General features: G+C 37.8%; 1 protein-coding gene across 1 annotated transcript in view; it reads left to right on the top strand.

The window, feature by feature from the left end:
• Window positions 1-19,373, top strand: part of PKHD1L1 (PKHD1 like 1) — a 152,541-nt gene that overhangs the window by 75,217 nt on the left and 57,951 nt on the right. The window contains exons 39-49 of the mRNA XM_067711478.1: window positions 2,124-2,372; window positions 3,087-3,236; window positions 4,660-4,834; window positions 5,776-5,932; window positions 6,673-6,829; window positions 8,534-8,613; window positions 9,086-9,215; window positions 10,233-10,362; window positions 14,151-14,392; window positions 15,480-15,616; window positions 17,656-18,685. Of these exons, the coding sequence (XP_067567579.1) occupies window positions 2,124-2,372; window positions 3,087-3,236; window positions 4,660-4,834; window positions 5,776-5,932; window positions 6,673-6,829; window positions 8,534-8,613; window positions 9,086-9,215; window positions 10,233-10,362; window positions 14,151-14,392; window positions 15,480-15,616; window positions 17,656-18,685 (2,637 nt within the window). The remainder of the gene's footprint in view (window positions 1-2,123; window positions 2,373-3,086; window positions 3,237-4,659; window positions 4,835-5,775; window positions 5,933-6,672; window positions 6,830-8,533; window positions 8,614-9,085; window positions 9,216-10,232; window positions 10,363-14,150; window positions 14,393-15,479; window positions 15,617-17,655; window positions 18,686-19,373) is intronic.

Here is a 19,373-nt window from a genome sequence, read left to right as displayed (position 1 = left end):
AAGAACTGGTCCAGGTGCCTTTTACAGTCTTCCAGGGAATTGAAATTTTTTCCATTAAGAGAATTTTGTAAAGATCGAAATAAATGGAAATCCAAAGGTGCAATGTCTAGTGAATACAGCAGGTGAATCAGAACTTCCCAGCCAAGCTGTAACAGTTTTTGCCTGGTCATCAAAGAAACATTTGGCCTTGCGTTATCCTGATGGAAAATTATGTGTTTTCTGTTGACTAATTCTGGACGCTTTTCATTGAGTGCTGCTTTCACTTGGGCTAATTGGGAGCAGTACTTGTTGGAATTAATCGTTTGGTTTTCCAGAAGGAGCTCATAATAGAGGACTCCCTTCCATTCCAACCATATACACAACATCACCTTCTTTGGATGAAGACCGGCCTTTGGTGTGGTCGGTATTGGTTCATTTCACTTGCCCCACGATCTCTTCTGTTTCATATTATTGTACAGTATCCACTTTTCATCGCCCATCACAATTTGTTTTAAAAACAGAACGTTTCTGTGACGTTTCAGTAGACAGCTGCATGTGCAAATATGGTCAAAAAGGTTTTTTTCGCTTAAGTGGAACCCAAACATCAAAGCGATGAACATAACCAAGCTGGTGCAAATGATTTTCAACACTTGATTTGGATATTTTGAGTATGTCGGCTGTCTCCTGGATGGTATAATGTTGTTCTCAATTAATGTCTCAATTTGATCACTATCAACTTCAACTGGTCTCCCCGACCATGGAGCATTGTCCAGAGAGAAAGCTCCAACACGAATCTTCGCAAACCACTTTTGACATATTTGATCAGTCACAGCACCTTCTCCATACACTGCACAAATCTTTTTTTTGCGTTTCAGTTGGCATTTTTACCTTTCTTGAAATAATAAAGTATAATATGCCAAAAATGTTGCTTTTTTTCTTCCATCTTCAATATTAAAATGGCTACACAAAAATTCACCAATTTTGATGTCTTTTTTAAAATGCACGCTGATATGACAGCTGTCACATACAGTCTAACAAAATTGTTTCAAATGAAGTTAAAGACAACTAAGTGCTACTAGAGCCATCTTACGGAAAAAAACGTTCAAACCTTTTGGCCCACCCAATATTTTATTTACTGAAGAGGCAAGGTATACATCACACTTAGAACACTTCCATATGAAAGGTGAAAATACCAGAGAAGATTAAAAACTTCAGACCTGAAAACATTTTTTAATCTTGTATCTTAAAACTATTCGTAACATGAAAGATCTCAATATCTATGGTCTTTAAAATGGCAACTTACATTTCAGTGACACTTACTATGGTCAATTATTTAGTTATTTTCACTGTTACTACTTGAATTAAAAGCAAACTAATACGTGGTGACTCTGCATTTGTAACAAGTTATGTTGATTAATAACTATTCACTTATTATTTAGGTACGTAGGTCTGTGTTTGGATGCCCTGTGAAAAATTCCATGTGTGTAATGCCCTCAATGCTTTTTGTCAAAAGAAGGAAGGAAGAGCACAGAAGGATTGAGATACTTTATTCTATGTACATTTATTCAAGGCATTAACATCAACATTCATCTTTAAGTCTTTAAATTAATTCCTTGTTTCTGTATTTACTATCTTACACCTAATTATTTATATATCATAATTTGTTTATCAAGTCATATATATTGAAAATATTTGAATTAAGAAAAATAGTCCATTCATCAGAAGAGTTGCAAATATCAGGAAAGTACCAAAAGTTTTAAAAAGTAAACCTCATCCCTAAATATGCTCTAACCCACCACCCACTGCTCAGGCATTCATTCATTCTCCAGACATTCTAGATCTTCTCTCTTTTCCATTAGCCTGAATTATTAGTAACTTACAACTTTCATCTGTAGAATGGACAGATGTGCTAGAAAATAATGAACATTGAGATAAATATCTTATAATCAAGATACCATAGGGTGCAATGAAATTATAGCCAAAATGTATATGACATGACATGTACTGTTGGTATTTATATTAGTTTTAAAATACTGGATATTATTTTGTTTATGTAAGTACATGGGTATATCTTTAAATGCATGTGCAAGTATTGGAATTTAGGTATATATTTATATTTATATGGTTTGCTTTTTGTTTTTAAGGTCCTCCAGGGACTGAAATTCAGATCAATGGGTCAAATTTTGGTATTGATATCTTGGAAATTTCAGTGATGATAGATAACATTCAGTGTAATGTGACCATGGTCAATGATACTGTATTGCAATGCATTGCTGGAGATCATGCTGGTGGCACTTTTCCTGTTACGATGCATCATAAGACAAAAGGCTCTGCTGTGTCCACAGTCGTCTTTGAGTACCCACTTACTATTCACAATATCCATCCAAGCCAAGGTAGGCATGAATGTACCAGAACCTAGAAATATTTTATATTGTTTCAGTAAACACTTATTTAGAAAGAAACATATTCTTCAAACCCTGCTAAAATGTGTAGTTCCTATAACACACTAACATATTTTTGTTTATGCATCAAATTAACAAGCATGCAAGGGTATCAATCATTTCAAAATATTTGTTTAATGCCTATATTTCTCTTGTGCTGTATAATTTATTTAAAATTTAGTATTATTGAAAATGTCCAGGTTTTATTTGGAAATTGTTTTTAAATCATGTTTAGATATCACTGGCCTGTAATTATGTCTATCTAAATAAGTATTTTTTTTCTGTTTGAAAATTATTTTAGTGGTTAAAAACCTTAAGCATAACCAATGTGCTTTTAACTAAAATGGTAGCTTTACATTTGTGTTTTGACTATTCAAATTCTTTGTGACATTTCTTTTAAATAAAATTTTAGTTCCTAGAAGTAGTTCAAATAAATGACCAGATGTGACATTTACTCAGTGAAGGTTTTAAAAAACTACAATCAAAAGAGATTCTGTTGCACTAATATAATATAATATAATATAATATAAATAATTTTAGTTCTGCGAACCTTTTCATTTAATGAAACTTGCTTCCATTTCAGGTGTTAAAATAAAGTTAAATATATGTACAGAGGAGGTTTTCTTTTCATTAACTTTGTCTTTCCCTTTTATATGTCTTCACTAGGGAGCTTCGGTGGTGGTCAAACCATGACTGTGACAGGCACTGGGTTTAATCCACAGAATTCAGTTGTATTAGTTTGTAGCTCCAAATGTGCAGTCGACACACTGAAATCTAATCGCACAACATTATTATGTGAAGTTCCACCTAGTAATGGTAAGTAGTCAGAAGAAAGAATGGAAGTCTTTGAGAACTGTTGAATTTTATAGAGATCAGTCTGAATTTCTTTTTTCAATTTTTTGTGTTCATTTGGGGCAATTGAATCACCTTTATGAATTTCCTGATTTTAAGCAATTGCTTCAGAATTTTGTTTTCTAGGCTTATAATATTTTCCAAGATTCATGACATTTGGGTTAAACTGAATTGTTTTTAGTAAACTGCAGTTTTTCAGTTTATCACATAAAGAGCATGCCAAACGGAGAACATGTTTTTAGTTCCTATTGGAGTATTAACTTTCCCTTAAAGGGGGGATAGCATAATGGTTATGAGGGTGAACTCTGGTAATTCGTTGCCAAGATTCAAACGCAAGCTGTGTCTTTGGGCAAGTTATTCAAGCTCTCTGTGTCTTTGTTTCCTCTTCTGTAAAATGAAAATGATCACATTAGCCTACTTATTGTGAGGTTTGATAAGTTAATGTATGTGAAGTGGATAGAATGGTATCTGAAACATGATATGTGATTTTCTATTATTATTACTCTTATTTATTTTTACTTAGTGGTTAAAAGCCTGGGCTCTAAGGAGCCCCTGAATTTGTTTTGCCACTAACTGTCACCTCAGCTAAGTAACTTAACTCCTCTCTGTTTCAGTTTGTCCGTCTATTGAATGGAGACAATATTAACCCTAGTTCAGTGGGTTACTGTGAAGTTTAAGTATCTGGTATTTTAAGTACACAGCAGATTTTCATTATCTAACAAAATTTAAGAAGAACTAAAGAGAATAATATAGATGAATAAAGGATATGGTTTATGGACAAACATTTTTTAAAACATTAACAAAATGTGATGAAGCTTTTCTAAACATTTTTGCTTCTTCTGACTTCTTAAAGAATACTGAAGAAAATGTAACACTTTTGTGACCGGGCTTACTTATCATTTCAACATCAGAGTTTGTATTCTGATTTTTTTTTTAATGCAGTGATGCTATAAAGATTTGTCAAGGTTTGTTTACCTTAACAGTAGCTCCGCTTCTTTTTTCAGCGTTTTTGTATTGAGTTTTTGTAGCTTTTCTGTCTGTTACCTCACTTTCAGCTGTCAGCGTGCTTGCTATTAGCCGTTCTTCTTTCCGTCCTCTCTAATTTGCAGTGTTGAATCCTCTAGCACTGGAAAACCAAACAGGCAGGTTTGTAGAATTGTCTACAATAAGAGGCTCTGAGGGAGGATCTAAGGGTTTTTCCCCTGTTGATAATGTGCGTGAATTTTGTGATGTGTTTGACTATTGCTAGAGATCTTTATTACTTCACATAGAGCCTGTGAAAGTGACTTTGGGAAAAGGAAGATGTTATTAAAAATATTTGGGGGTTTTGGACGTGAATAAGGGCCTAATGGCAGAATCGAACTCAGTTTGATTCCTCTTATCATAGGCAGGGGACCCAAGCAAGCCTGTGAAGTGAGTGTGGTCAATGGGAAGAATTCATCTCAGTCCCCGGCTCCTTTTATATACACCATGTCAATGACTCCACTCATCACTGAAATAGCTCCCAGGAGAGGCAGTACAGCAGGGGGCACCAGACTTACAGTCCTGGGATCAGGCTTCAGGTACTGTCTTCACGTGCATATACATCGGTGAATCTTTCTGGCTCCAGCCGTTATGCCTGCTTTCTCGTGCGCCAATATAGTCATGTAAAGTCTACCCACCTGCTCAAAAGCCACACTTCATTTACTGACTACATACTCTGTGTCAGGAACCTTCCTACCCCATAGAAACTTCCTGCCTTACCTTCTTAGGTATTGTTTAATACCATTTTATGGCTAGAAGACTAAAATTAGAGAGGCTAAATAACTTTCCCCAGATCTTAGTAAGTAACATCACAAGTATAAGTCACCTTACTGTTAATGCTTTCCCCAGAATCTCATCTCCAACCATCATCTGCTTCATTGGCTCAATGAAACATCTCTTCATCCATTTCACTGTAACTGTTTAGGTTCCTTCTTCATAAACATATTCATTATTTTGGCTCAAATTTTATGTACTGCCCTATCATCATCCTTCAAGTACATTAAGTTTGACTTCAAAACCCCAGATCATTTAAATCATAGCGGGCAATGTTAATTCCTCAAGTACCTGTAACTACCTTGGACTTGCATTTTTACATGGAGATTAAATTCCAAAGTCTGTGAATGTGACAAAAAATGTCACATAGGCAAGATAATCGCTGAAAGTGTCTTACATAGGTGACTGTTTGGAGACCAATGTAGACTTTCTCAATAATTTGAACCCAAGCAGTTTTTCTCCAGCACTGCAGTACTTGCTAGTTTGTACAGTTTTATTTCCTGACCTCTTAATCGCTTTGTTTACTTTTTTCTCAACGAATATTTTGAAGTTTTGCTACTGAAAAAAAGTGTCAGTCTGCACTTTGATAGCTCATAGGTAAGATCATTAGTTTTACAATAATGCATATGAATAATAGGGTTTGACAATGGGACCTAGACATTTGAGAAAAACACCAATGTTTTGTTTTCCTTTTTTTACTTTACAGTGAAAATATACAGGATGTTCTTGTTACCATAGCTGAAGCCAAATGTGATATTGAGTATTCCAACAAGACATATATCATCTGCATGACAAACGCCCACACTCCTTCAGGGTGGGCTCCAGTGCATGTCAACATCAGAAGCATCGGCATGGCCAAACTGGTAACAGTGCTGTTGGATAGAGTAGTCTCAGCAATAGAAAAACTAGCCTTATGGGAGGTGAAGTAATTGGTAATGGAGTTGCTGGGGTTTTTTTTGGCTGTGTTGGGTCTTTGTTGCTGCGCATGGGCTTTCTCTAGTTGTGGCAGGCGGGGGCTACTCTTCGTTGTGGCACGCGGGCTTCTTATTGTGGTGACTTCTCTTGTTGTGGAGCACAGGCTCTAGGCACGTGGGCTTCAGTAGTTGTGGCACGTGGGCTCAGTAGTTGTGGCTCGTGGGCTTTAGAGCTCAGGCTCAGTAGTTGTGGTGCACGGGCTTAGTTGCTCCACGCCATGTGGGATCTTCCTGGTTCAGAGATTGAACCCGTGTCCCCTGCATTGGCAGGCGGATCCTTAACCACTGCGCCACCAGAGAAGTCCCATTAATGGACCTTTTACTTTGTTAATGTCTCCAAAAAATAACTAAGATGTGACTATAATAAATTTAAGGTAGGTTATTTTTTTTTGCTTGCTACTAAAATTTTATTATTTCAGATTTCTAATTATTCTGGATTGCAGGGTAATTGGTAATAGCTTTTTTAGTTTTTTATTATTGTGAAATTAATCAACAGGCAGCTCTAACATATTTAAAGTAGGTTATACTTAATGAAAATGTTCATTGTTTTAGATTTCTTCATTTTGAGGAATTAAATGAAGAATTGTGATAAAACCTCTAAATTTAAAAGTCTCTCATTTCTATTACAGGATAATGCTGACTTTCTATATGTTGATGCTTGGTCCTCCAACTTCTCGTGGGGAGGAGCATCGCCCCCAGAGGAAGGCTCACTAGTTGTTATTACAAAAGGACAGACAATTTTGCTGGATCAGAATACTCCTATCCTGAAAATGTTGCTTATTCAGGGTAAATTTCTGAAAATCTGTTTATTAGACTCTGCCTGTGAAATGGTTCTGTGAAGTTAATTTAATCAAAATTCATGATTATGAACATCCATAGTTGTATCAGGTTTTGAATACAGAGTTTAGTACTGAGTTCTTTAAATTGAGTATTATAATCCATTTGTGGTTATGATTTTTTTTATTGCGTTGCAACCAGAATCTTTTAATGAAATAGAATAGAAAATATCTGAGTGGGGGCTTCCCTGGTGGTGCAGTGGTTGAGAGTCTGCCTGCCGATGCAGGGGACACGGGTTCATGCCCCAGTCCGGGAAGATCCCACATGCTGCGGAGCGGCTGGCCCCGTGGGCCATGGCCGCTGAGCCTGCGCGTCCAGAGCCTGTTTCTCCACAACGGGAGAGGCCGCAGCAGTGAGAGACCCGTGTACCGCAAAAAAAAAAAAAAAAAGAAAATATCTGAGTGTACTGCATCTTTTATATGGGTAAGCGTCTTTTAAAGTCAAGTGTTTCATGAAACTTTTGTTTCAATAACCGTGTGTGTGTGTGTGTGTGTGTGTGTGTGTGTGTGTATATGCCAATGAACATGGAGTGGATTACAACAGTAACAAGGTATTTCCCATTTAGAAAAACACTAGTATAGTGGGTCCTAGGGGTTATAAAAATCATAGAGGTTTGTTAAATTCTATACTAATGACCCCCTGACTCCTCTTGGATGCCAGGTTGTGATTTAACCTTTGCCTGTGAACCTGCTTTCAACTGTTACACGAAGTTCTCTCTGCTTCTTAATATCCTATTTTTAATACAGCAAGCTAAATAACCAGAACTGTGACAATTGTGTGTAAAAGAAACAATAATTGGCGAGAGTAAAACACTTGAGGCTTTAGTATATAAACTTTGCCATAATGGTTTTAGCTGTTCATAGGCCTTTGCGCTTTGTTTTTGTTTTAACTTCTGGGACGACAGCAGTGTTTCAGTTATTTGAAGTTATTAACTACTGAACCTTTGGACAGGTAAAGTTTCACTGTCCACAAATTTACATCAGTCTCTTAAAAAATGTATCTCAGCACGTTCTTTAATAATGCTAATCAGGCTATAGCTGTTGCTAGTGCAAATTAGTGGATAAAAGTTCAGACCTAATGTTGGCATTACAATAGTTTATGAAAAGTGTTTTTCTTTTATTTTAATTTTTGGTTCTTAATTTATATTTTGAGGTCCTGTGTTTGTAGAACTAGAATTCATGTAGCTGCATTATTTAATAACATTTAAAATAACAAATGATCAAGGGGGAATAATCTGCCCTGGGGTTTGATTTCCTAGCAGCTCCTTGGGTCTTGTCTGAAGTTTTTTTTTTTTTTTGCGGTATGCGGGCCTCTCACTGCTGTGGCCTCTCCCGTTGTGGAGCACAGGCTCCGGACGCGCAGGCGCAGCGGCCATGGCTCACGGGCCCAGCTGCTCCACGGCATGTGGGATCCTCCCGGACCGGGGCACGAACCCGTGTCCCCTGCATCGGCAGGCGGACTCTCAACCACTGCGCCACCAGGGAAGCCCTTGTCTGAAGTTTTTATACTTCATGTTGCCAAAGAGCTGAAGTAAAGTGACATGCATAGTGACAGCAGATAGGAATAAGAAGTTAAATTTTAGTGTATAATTTAAGAAATAGCTTTTAATAAGACTATTCCTTGTGATATATTTCAAAATTGTATGGTTTTTAGGTGGAACTCTAATATTTGATGAAGCTGACATTGAACTTCAGGCAGAAAATATTCTAATTACAGATGGAGGCGTTCTTCAGGTATACGAGAGAACTTGATCTGTATTCATTGCTAACCTCTCCATTTCTTTTTAAAATATTATGTGTAAAATGGACAGTTAATTACGCTAAACTCTCACTAGTTTATCTTTGTGTAGGTCTCTGTTCTTAGCATAAAATCTTTTTTCTGGATTTTAAAAGTTCCCTAGAATACTTGTGTGCTTTTAATGGGAAGATAAAGCATATTTTCATAGAGCAGAATTGTAAATAGAGCAGAAAAAAAAATTAGCTCTGAGATGTGGCTAAAGTCAATCAGTATACTTTCCAAAGGTCTGGCATCGTATATTTAGCTGACTGGAAAATGTAAGGTTTATCTTTTGGAGGAAAGATACTGAGAATGGAACAGTTGATTCTCAAAAGAGAGGGGAGAAAAGAAAAGAATTTCCTTTTGAATGATTAGAGTTGTGGATAATGAGTTTTACTTTCTGAATGATGCTTGTGAAATCCCTTGCAGATTGGGACGGAAGCCTCCCCATTTCAACACAAGGCGGTCATTACCTTGCATGGGCACCTGCGATCTCCTGAGCTCCCGGTATATGGAGCCAAGACGCTGGCTGTGCGGGAGGGAATGCTGGATCTGCATGGTACGGGCCGAAAGGATTCAAGGAACTGGTCCAGGAGAGACTAGCCAGGAAGCCAGAAATAATCCTCCTGATAACTCTCTTTAAATGAAACCTTGCCAAACTTCTCCTGTCTTTACGTGTTCCCTCTTTACCCCTCTTTGTCTCTTCCCTCCTTTATCCAGGTTAGGTCAACCCCTACAGACCACCAAGACTCACAACCAAGGTCACTCCTAGGACGCCCTTCCTTCACATCCTTTGCCTAATTTAGCACTTGAAACAGTTCATACTGATTGTTTTCTTTATTCATCTATCTAAACAAAAAGGCATTAAGTCTAGAAGCAGAAATTATAACTTCTTATATTTGTATTTTAAAATGGGCTCTTTCTAAAATATAACTATAAATTTATATTTGCACTGTTCTATAACTATATGTACTGTGGAAAATTATCAGCAAATAAAAATGATAATGATCATGTTTGAGGTATCAGTGTAGCATTATTTAAAGGAAGCATGGTGTGAATCCTTTTTATATGAAGTCTTCTATATTGCAATAATCTACCTCTTTTATAAGTTTAGAGTATATAAGGATGATACCCCACTATGATCATAAATGTCCTACATTATGCTAAATCTATACACTAATAGAATTTTCAGAAATTTATACATTTCATTTGTCTCCAGATTATCAATTTAAGCAATTCCTATCAACAATGACAAAGATAATAGGCCTCTGCCCATTTTAACAGTAGTATCACACAATTTATATTGAGTTCATTTAAAGATTATCATAAATGGGATATGTCATTGCAGAAGGATTTTTTAAAAACGTATAGACCTATACATGTTATTACAAACCTGATTATTACTTTTATAAAGCAAGCACTCTAAATGTTTCTTTTTTGAGAAAGGTATAAGATGCTAAGGTAAAATGAACGTTCTCAAAATTGATTCAATCCAGGCAAAGATTAAAATGCATGAAACTCTCAATAGCCAAGAAAACACATCTGAGGAAATTCTCGGTTTGTATGTTGGCTCCAGGTCTGCCTGTTCCTGTGATTTGGACTCATTTGGCTCATACCGCAAAGGCAGGGGAAAGGACTTTGATTTTACACGAAGCAGTAACGTGGAAACCAGGAGATGAGATTGTAATTGCAAGCACAGGACACAGGTATGATGTCTTCTGGACCCGCTAATTTCGATTTAGAATAGAGACTTTTTTAAACTATGTAAACAAGGGATGATTCAGAAGGTCCACACTATTTAATTTAAATTTGAAACCTAGAATGAAGAAGCGTGAACAGCCGAATATGTATTTGACAAATATTAACATTGGGTTGACCCCCAGTGTGTTGAGTTTCCACTGACTGAATTTACCATGAGAAAAAGTATGAATATATACTAATAAAAGATTTTAGTCATTTTCACGGTTAAGTTCCCATGTAAGATTTCGTTTGACAAAAGCATTCTGCTATTAAGTCAGTTGAAAACCTCTGAATGAGAGCTTTAGCTAAATACATCAACGCATGCAAACATGTAAATGAGCTTCTTTGTTTGGCGCCACCAAATGACACGTTTGAAGGAAGCTAGTGAACTCTTTCTCATCTTACAGTCTTGGCAGTGGCTCCCATGGAGCAAAATTGTTAGTAATGATTGAATAAAAGGGAGGAAGGAAATTATAGTACGAGTGATGATTAGCGTGACCTTTTACATGTCTGACATTCTACAGTCGAGGCTGCTTATAACCCTTAATTTGTTTAATTATATATTTTAGCAAATAAGAAATAAAACGAACAAAACTAACACAGCTACACCAAGAATACTGGTGGGGAGAGGAAGCAAGAGGAGCCTTATTTTTGCTTTATTGTTCAAATTATAAGCAATAGCAAAATTGGATCTAGTCGATGCTCATCAGGGAACAAATAGTAATTTATGACAAGAAACAGCTAAATTATGTTAAGATCGTGACTCAGTATAGAATTAGAATTCAAGGTGGCATTTTGGGTTTGTCATTTTCCAAGTTAAAAATAGACTTGCAGACATTAGGAAGTGTGAAATATATACTTAGCTTTATAAGTGCCCTTTTTTTCTCTGCCCTCGGAATTGCATAATGGCAAAATTAAAAAGCAGCATAATGACAGGGCTTACAAATAGAATAGAAAGTCCTCATTTATAGCTTTTCTGAAATAAAAGAGTAAGTTTAGAACTTAGTTTAGGGATATTTCATTTTAAGAAACAAGAATTGAGGAGTTTCCCATCAAATCTAACTCATTGTTCACTATTTAATTCATAAGTCCCATTTCAGAGTTTGTAATGTAGGTGGTTAAGAATACTACTTCTAGGGACTTCCCTGGTGGTGCAGTGGTTGAGAGTCTGCCTGCCGATGCAGGGGACACGGGTTCGTGCCCCGGTCCGGGAAGATCCCACATGCCACAGAGCGGCTGGACCCGTGAGCCATGGCCGCTGAGCCTGCGCGTCCGGAGCCTGTGCTCCGCAACGGGAGAGGCCACAACAGTGAGAGGCCCGCGTACTGCAAAAAAAAAACAAAAAAAAAACCGAAAAGAGTACTACTTCTAAAGTCAGTCTGCCTGGGTCCAACCCCCGGCAATACCACTTACTAGGCCTGAGGTCATGTTATTTCACCTCTCTGTGCTTCTCTAAAATTGGAATGCTGTTAGTATGTATCTCAGAATTACTGTAAGGACTAAGTGAGTTAATATGTGTAAAACAGAGCAGAACTTGACTCAAAGTTAGTGCTAGATAAGTGTTAGATATTATTACAAAGGAAGAAAAGGTGCATTTAGGTGCATATAACATATAAAAATACTTTTTTAGAATCTTCTTTTGTTTTTTCTGTTTTGTTTTTGTTTTTTTGGCTGCGTTGGGTCTTCGTTGCTGCGTGTGGGCTTTCTCTAGTTGCAGCGAGGGGGGCTACTCTTCATTGTGGTGCACGGGTTTCTCATTGTGGTGGCTTCTCTTGTTGTGGAGCATGGGCTCTAGGCACGCGGGCTTCAGTAGTTGTGGCACGTGGGCTCAGTAGTTGTCGCTCACGGGCTCTAGAGCTCAGGCTCAGTAGTTGAGGTGCACGGGCTTAGTTGCTCCACACCATGTGGGATCTTCCCGGACCAGGGATCGAACCTATGTCCCCTGCATTGGCAGGCAGATTCTAAACCACTGCACCATGAGGGAACTCCCTGGAACCTTCTTTTCTAAAGAAATCTCTGTTATCTGAATTCAAGAGAATTCAGGAGAGGCCAGTCCAAATCACCTGAGGGATCTTGTACTATTGATACACCCTCTCTCAAGCATCCTTAATCTTCACCTCCCCCTGCCCTCTCTCCCTACAATTCCTTCCCTGGGTCTTTTGGAATTATGGGTTTCCCCATCCACCCACCATCTTGGAAAAAAAAATAATAATAACTTTGGTCTCCTGTCTCTTGTAGCTTCTCTCTCTCTTTCTCTCTGTAAATTATTGAACTGCTTAAATATTATGCCCATTTCTTCCATTTCATTCTCACTATCCATGTTTTCCCTTTAAATCCTACAGTCTAATTTTGATCCTCATAAAAACTTTCCTAGTGACCTTCTGACTATCATCATTCTTCGCTTCCTGCATATCACCAGGTTCTCTTGGTCCTTCCCTTGAAATACCTCTTCCACCAGCTTTCCATGCACTCAGTTTAATTTAGACTCTCAGCCCCTCACCCTGGAATATTCCATCATCTTCCTATTTGGGTTCCATTCCTCTACCTTCTTACTTCAGGAATTCATTCTGCATTGATTTATTCAGTCAGGGAAAAACTGTGATTGAATTGTGACACGTACTGGACCAAGTGCTCAGCATACAGAATGATTTAACGGGTGTCTTACCTAGAGGAGCAGACAGGTATGGGAAGGACAGAGAAGTAAATGGGTGGTAGGACTGCAGTGTGGTGACCATGAGTGCTGATGGGGCCTCACGCAGAGCTTACTGGGAGTCCAGAAGAAGAGTTGAGAAAGGTGAGAGAGGTGCCTTTCAACGTGTTTCACATGCGACATTGTTATTTAAACTGGTAGTTAAAGGAGGAAAAAGATTTGCCAAGGGAGAGAGGAATCAAAAAGGAATGTCAGGAAGATACAGAGGTAACTCCTCTAAGGGCACCTCTGTCAACAGCACCAATCACGCTTTAGTAGATAATACACAATCAGCCATAGAAACACATGTCTCTCTGAAGTCAGGGGCACTTTCTGCTTGGTATCCCCAATACTTTGCTCTGTGCCTAGAAAACAGGATGGACACTCAATAAGTCTTTGTTGGAAGGACTCAGTACATGAATGTGTATATTATAGGTTTGGCCAGTCCTTTTGCTGGAACTTGGTATGTGTTGAAGGAATGGGTAGAAATGAGAACTCCTGAGCTCACCTCAGTCGTTTCTTTTCCCTGCTCAGGAACCTCCAATGGATTCCCTCTGTAAGGGTTTCTCAGTCTCAGCACTATTGACATTTTGGACCAGATAATTCTTTGTTGTGTATCATAGGACATTTGGGTACATCCTTGGCCACTACCTTCCAGTAGCAACATAGCACCCCCAACAAGTTGCGACAACCGAAAATGTGTCCAGGCATTACCAAATGTCCCCTGGAGGGATGAAAGCATCCCTGATTGACAACCACTGAGTGTGATCCTCAAAGTTATAAATGAATAGTACTTTTGAATACTTTATAGAATTAGTCCAGTTCTGTGAACAAGTATAGCACTTGGAAAATATTTATTTAATTGAAATGCATCTGTAAAATTTATTCAGTTACTCTAAGAAAGAGTAAAATACCATCTTGGAATTCCTCTTCAGAATATTGTATGACATAAAAACTTTTCCTGTTTTACAGATGAGTGTTCAGAATAGCATAAAACAAATACAGCAAAACACTGTTATGTTAATTTATATTAATTTTGAGAGTTTTTGGTTCAAATTTTTACAGACACAGCCAACAAGAGAATGAAAAAAGGACCATTGCATCTGTATCTGCTGGTGGCAGGAACATAACGCTAACTAATCCGCTGAATTACACACACTTAGGAATCACTGTCACCCTCCCTGATGGAACTCTGTTTGAAGCAAGGGCAGAAATTGGAATTCTTACAAGAAATATTTTAATAAGAGGATCTGACAATGTGGAGTGGAATAACAAAATTCCAGCATGCCCTGATGGATTTGACACAGGTAGTCTTAGCAGCCTTAGTGTGTCGCCTAAAATGTTTATAGACACTGCAAAAATATTCCCTGTGTGCAAAATCAGCCCCTGCTGAGAACTAATGGACTTGGTTATGCTCTAGCAATAAATAATCCCCAAATCTTAGTGATTAAAAATGATAAAGGTTTATTTCTCATTGATGCTACACGTGTCCAATATGGGTCAACAGGGGGGCTCTGCTCATTGTTATTTTCCAGGGTCTAGGCTGATGGAGACTTAATCTCAACATGGGTTTCCATGATCTCTGAGACAGGAGGTGAGAAGGCTGGAGAGTTAAGCACCAGCAGTTTGTTACTTTGGTCCTGAAGTGACATGTGTCCCTTCTTCTCAGGTGTCAATAGTTGGAACTGGTTCCGTGGCTATAATTAAGTTACCACAGTTCTCATATATATTATATATATATGTATTTATAAAACTGTGTATAACCATATAAATGTATGTGTGTAGTTAAGAAGCACAGTGCATTTCACAAGTCTCTTTTAAATATTTTATGTAATCACTACTACCATTACAATCCCATAAGTACTTGAATAATAGCTGATACAGCTTAGATATAGCCTTTTCTTCGATGGGAAGCATAAGACAAAGCTTACTGATCAATGTCAAAAGACCTGCGTTCTGATTCCATTTCATCTGCGTGGTCTCACGATGTCCATTGTGAAACCTAGTTTCATCCTGTTTAAAATAAAAATACTTCCTGTTCTGCCAACCTACTATAGTTGTAAGAATTAAGTGAGATAATGCATGTTCTAATCTTGTACCAGTGTAAGATCGTATTAGCTATGTTAATCCCAAATCTTGGGGAAAATAAATTCAACGATAATAAAACAAAATACCTGAGTACTTTAGGGGTTGCAAAGGTGAACAAGACAAGGCACTTACCTTCCTTACTATGCAGAGGAGGAGATAATGTGAACGCAAATAATTATGTTCCAGGGTGAGGTTAAAATTGTATGTGAATAAAAAGATATAATTAGGTATGAGAAACAGTCTTTATATAATTAGAGGATTTTGACACGGTTTTTCTTTATGATATCTTAAAAAATATTTTTAAAGGTGAATTTGCTACACAGACATGTCTCCAAGGAAGGTTTGGAGAAGAAATAGGAAGTGACCAGTTTGGTGGATGCATTATGTTTCATGCTCCGATACCTGGTGCTAACATGGTAACTGGAAGAATAGAATACGTAGAGGTAAGAGGCATTATCGTTAGCGCTTTGTCCAAAGTTTTCCATACGATGAATGTGAATTGAGCACCTGCTTTTTGCCAGATGCTACTTATAATCTGGTAGAGGAGACATAAACAGATGATTTTAATACATCCAATTATTCATTCACATAATCATGCCAAATTTTTGTTTCTCTGTTTTTATCACACCCCACATCAAATTCATTAACAAGGTCTATCCACTCTGCCCACAAAATACTGTATCCTGAATGTACTGTTTTTCTACCTTTTTCACCTGGTCCCTAACCCAAGCCACCATCACCTCTCACCTGGTCTACTGTGCTTTTCTCCTAACTGGTCTTCCTGCTTTCACCCTATCTGCAGTGAAGTCTCCACACGACAGCCAAAGTCCAATTTTTAAATGTGAATCGGATCTTGCTACACACTGTTCAGAGCTCTTCAGTGGCTTCCTATTACACCTAAAACAAAAAGTCCAAGCCTTTTCCAAAGGATCCACGTGATCTGACCCCTTGCTGGCCTCTATCTTGTGTGATCTACCCTTGGCGCCTGCCATGCCAGCCACATAGACCTCCCTGTGTCTCTTGCCCATGTCAGGCACACTCCTGTCTCAGGTTCTTTGCACTTGCTCTTCATCCTGCTTGGAATGCTCCTCCACCAGGTACTTAAATGGTTCACACTCATTTCAGTCAGGTCTCTTCTCAAATGTTATCTCTTCAGAGAGGATGTTCCTCACCACTTTTATTTGAAATAGCTGCCCAAACACCTGTTTTTCTTTATTAACTCATAACTCCTGATATATTTTTAATTTGTTTTTTATCTCTTCCTCTAGAACATAAACTCAGTTAGTTCAGATATTTTTGTCCTTCTGGTTTTCTGCTGATTCCTCTGTAGCTGGAACAGTACTTAGCCTATAGCAGATTCTCAATTGACTATTAACTGAACAAATATATAAATAAAAGAATAAATATGCAAGTTATGCCCAAGAGGTCAGGAGCTCCTCTGTATCTTATTCATATTCAGCCTATATAATCTGGGTTTAGCACAGTTTCTATCAAGTATTCAGTAAAAGGAAGGAATGGAGGAAGGGTGGGAAGGAAGGTCAGTAAAATCCATAAATCCATTAAATTTGGAAGAGCTCACTCACCTGCAGTGAGGGTGGCAGAGTCAATGACTGCATACTGTAAAAAATAAACCTTCTCCTAGGTTATGTTACACACATGTAACATCTGGATATGGAGTGAGGTTGCCAGTGTCGATCTGTATAATAAATATTATTAATAGTTAATTTTTATTTTTAGATGAATGAAAATAAATAAATGCCCTACCATTTATTTCCAAACCTTATGAGATCATATTCCACACACACACACAAGCACACGCACACGCGCACACACACACACACACACACACACACACACACACAGAGGCATCTTCTGTATTAGCTTATTAGATCGTAGACCTATTGAAAATATAGCAGAGTGGTTAATAAGAGCACCAACTCTATAATTAGACCAGTGAGTTTAAATGAAACTTTGTGACCATGAACAAGATACTCTAAATTTCACTTTCTTCATCTGTAAAATGAAGCTTATGGTAAGTGGCTACTTCCTAAGATTGTGGTAAAGACTGTGACCATGCATATAAGACATTTAGCAGAATATCTGGCACATGGTAAACATTCAAAAAATGTTTCTTATTATTAAAAAAGAATCAAAGTAAAGGAGAAAAAGAAGTCTTTTACGAGGTATTTTGCTGAACACGAAAGTTTCATAATAGCAAGGTGAAAAGCAGAAGAGTCGAAGATGGTTTTTGTTCATTCATTCATTTGATAACAAGTATGGGCTGTTATAGATTGAATAAAACAAGGTGGGTTGGGGATCAGACAACATTTTTTAATGATAAACAGGAATAATATGGGAGATATAAATGCATTAATAATAATTAATGTAAAAGTGGATATTATTTTGAAACAAGAAAGTATGAGCCAGGCAAACTCTGAGTCTGTGTGTATCACTAAATAGCTGTGATTTCTGGGCTTGACAGATATTCCATGCTGGACAGGCATTCCGGTTGGGGCGATATCCAATACATTGGCACCTGCTTGGAGATTTACAGTTTAAATCTTATGTAAGAGGCTGTGCAATTCACCAGACCTATAACAGAGCTGTTACTATCCATAACACACATCACCTTCTGGTTGAGAGGAATATTATATACGATATCAGGGGGGGAGCATTTTTTATAGAAGATGGTATTGAACATGGCAATATCCTGCAATACAACTTGGCAGTATTTGTACAGCAAAGTACTAGTCTTCTGAATGACGACGTGACTCCAGCTGCATTTTGGGTAACCAATCCGAACAACACCATACGACACAATGCAGCTGCTGGTGGCACTCACTTTGGCTTTTGGTACCGAATGAACAACCACCCTGATGGGCCATCTTATGACCGAAACATTTGCCAAAAAAGAGTTCCTCTTGGAGAATTCTTTAATAACACTGTTCATTCTCAAGGTTGGTTTGGATTGTGGATATTTGAAGAATATTTCCCCATGCAGACAGGATCTTGTACTTCTACAGTGCCAGAGCCTGCAATATTTAATTCACTCACTACTTGGAATTGTCAAAAAGGAGCTGAATGGGTCAATGGAGGTGCACTTCAGTTTCATAACTTCGTGATGGTCAATAATTATGAGGCTGGAATTGAAACGAAGAGGATCCTGGCTCCTTATGTTGGAGGATGGGGTGAAGCCATTGGAGCAGTGATTAAAAATGCCAAAATAGTTGGTCATGTTGATGAACTGGGAATGGGGTCTGCATTTTGCACAATGAAAGGCCTGGTTCTCCCATTTAGTGAAGGGTTGACTGTATCTTCCGTACACTTCATGAACTTTGACCGTCCCAGCTGTGCAGCTTTGGGAGTGACGTCCATCACTGGCGTTTGTAATGAGAGATGTGGAGGCTGGAGTGCAAAATTCATTGACATCCAATATTCTCACACAACAAACAAGGCTGGCTTTCGATGGGAACATGAAGCGGTACTGATTGATGTTGATGGTTCACTTACAGGTAATGTGATGTTTTAATTTCTGATAAAAGACTTCGGAAATATATTTTTTTGTTTGTGTTAACACAGAGAGTTGAATTGTCAAAGCAGACTCAGATGAATCACAGATCTTAACTGGTGCCAGACTTTCCTAATGACTTAAGGATATAGGTCAACACTAGGCATAGATGAGATATCCTTTTCTAGCAAAGTCTCAAACGATCAGATGCAGCCTCCAAATATGTCCCTTTTCTCCTGCATTTGCACTTTGGTTTTGAATTAACAGCAGATTTTGAGCAATATTTATGGAATATTGATCACAATAGGAAGCCATTTCATTTGAGAATACCTCCATTTTGTACTCAGTTAATTACACAGAGGAAACTGCTTTTACATGGCTACCCAGATTCTCCAGCCAGTCATGCCCAATAAATGTATAAATTCCAGGTTTATTTACATAAGCAACAGACTGGATGTATCCTGCTCAAGTACCTTAGAGGGAAGTAATAAGTCACAGGCCTGCTGTTAGCCTTTTTCTTTCCAATCTAAATTCTGAATTTGGAATTGATTCAAAGAATATGGGAACTCTAGTACAAAATCCAACATTCTTTGTAGGTTAAATCTTTTCTACCATTTTAAGTTCAGAGTAAGTCAAATCCTTTTGTAAATAATCATGGTTTCTAGAATTTAGCATTTTTATAAAATTTTAAT

Source organism: Pseudorca crassidens, chromosome 17 (genome assembly GCF_039906515.1).
Source record: "Pseudorca crassidens isolate mPseCra1 chromosome 17, mPseCra1.hap1, whole genome shotgun sequence".
Classification (NCBI taxonomy): Eukaryota; Metazoa; Chordata; class Mammalia; order Artiodactyla; family Delphinidae; genus Pseudorca; species Pseudorca crassidens.
This window is presented reverse-complemented; position numbering and strand designations above follow the sequence as displayed.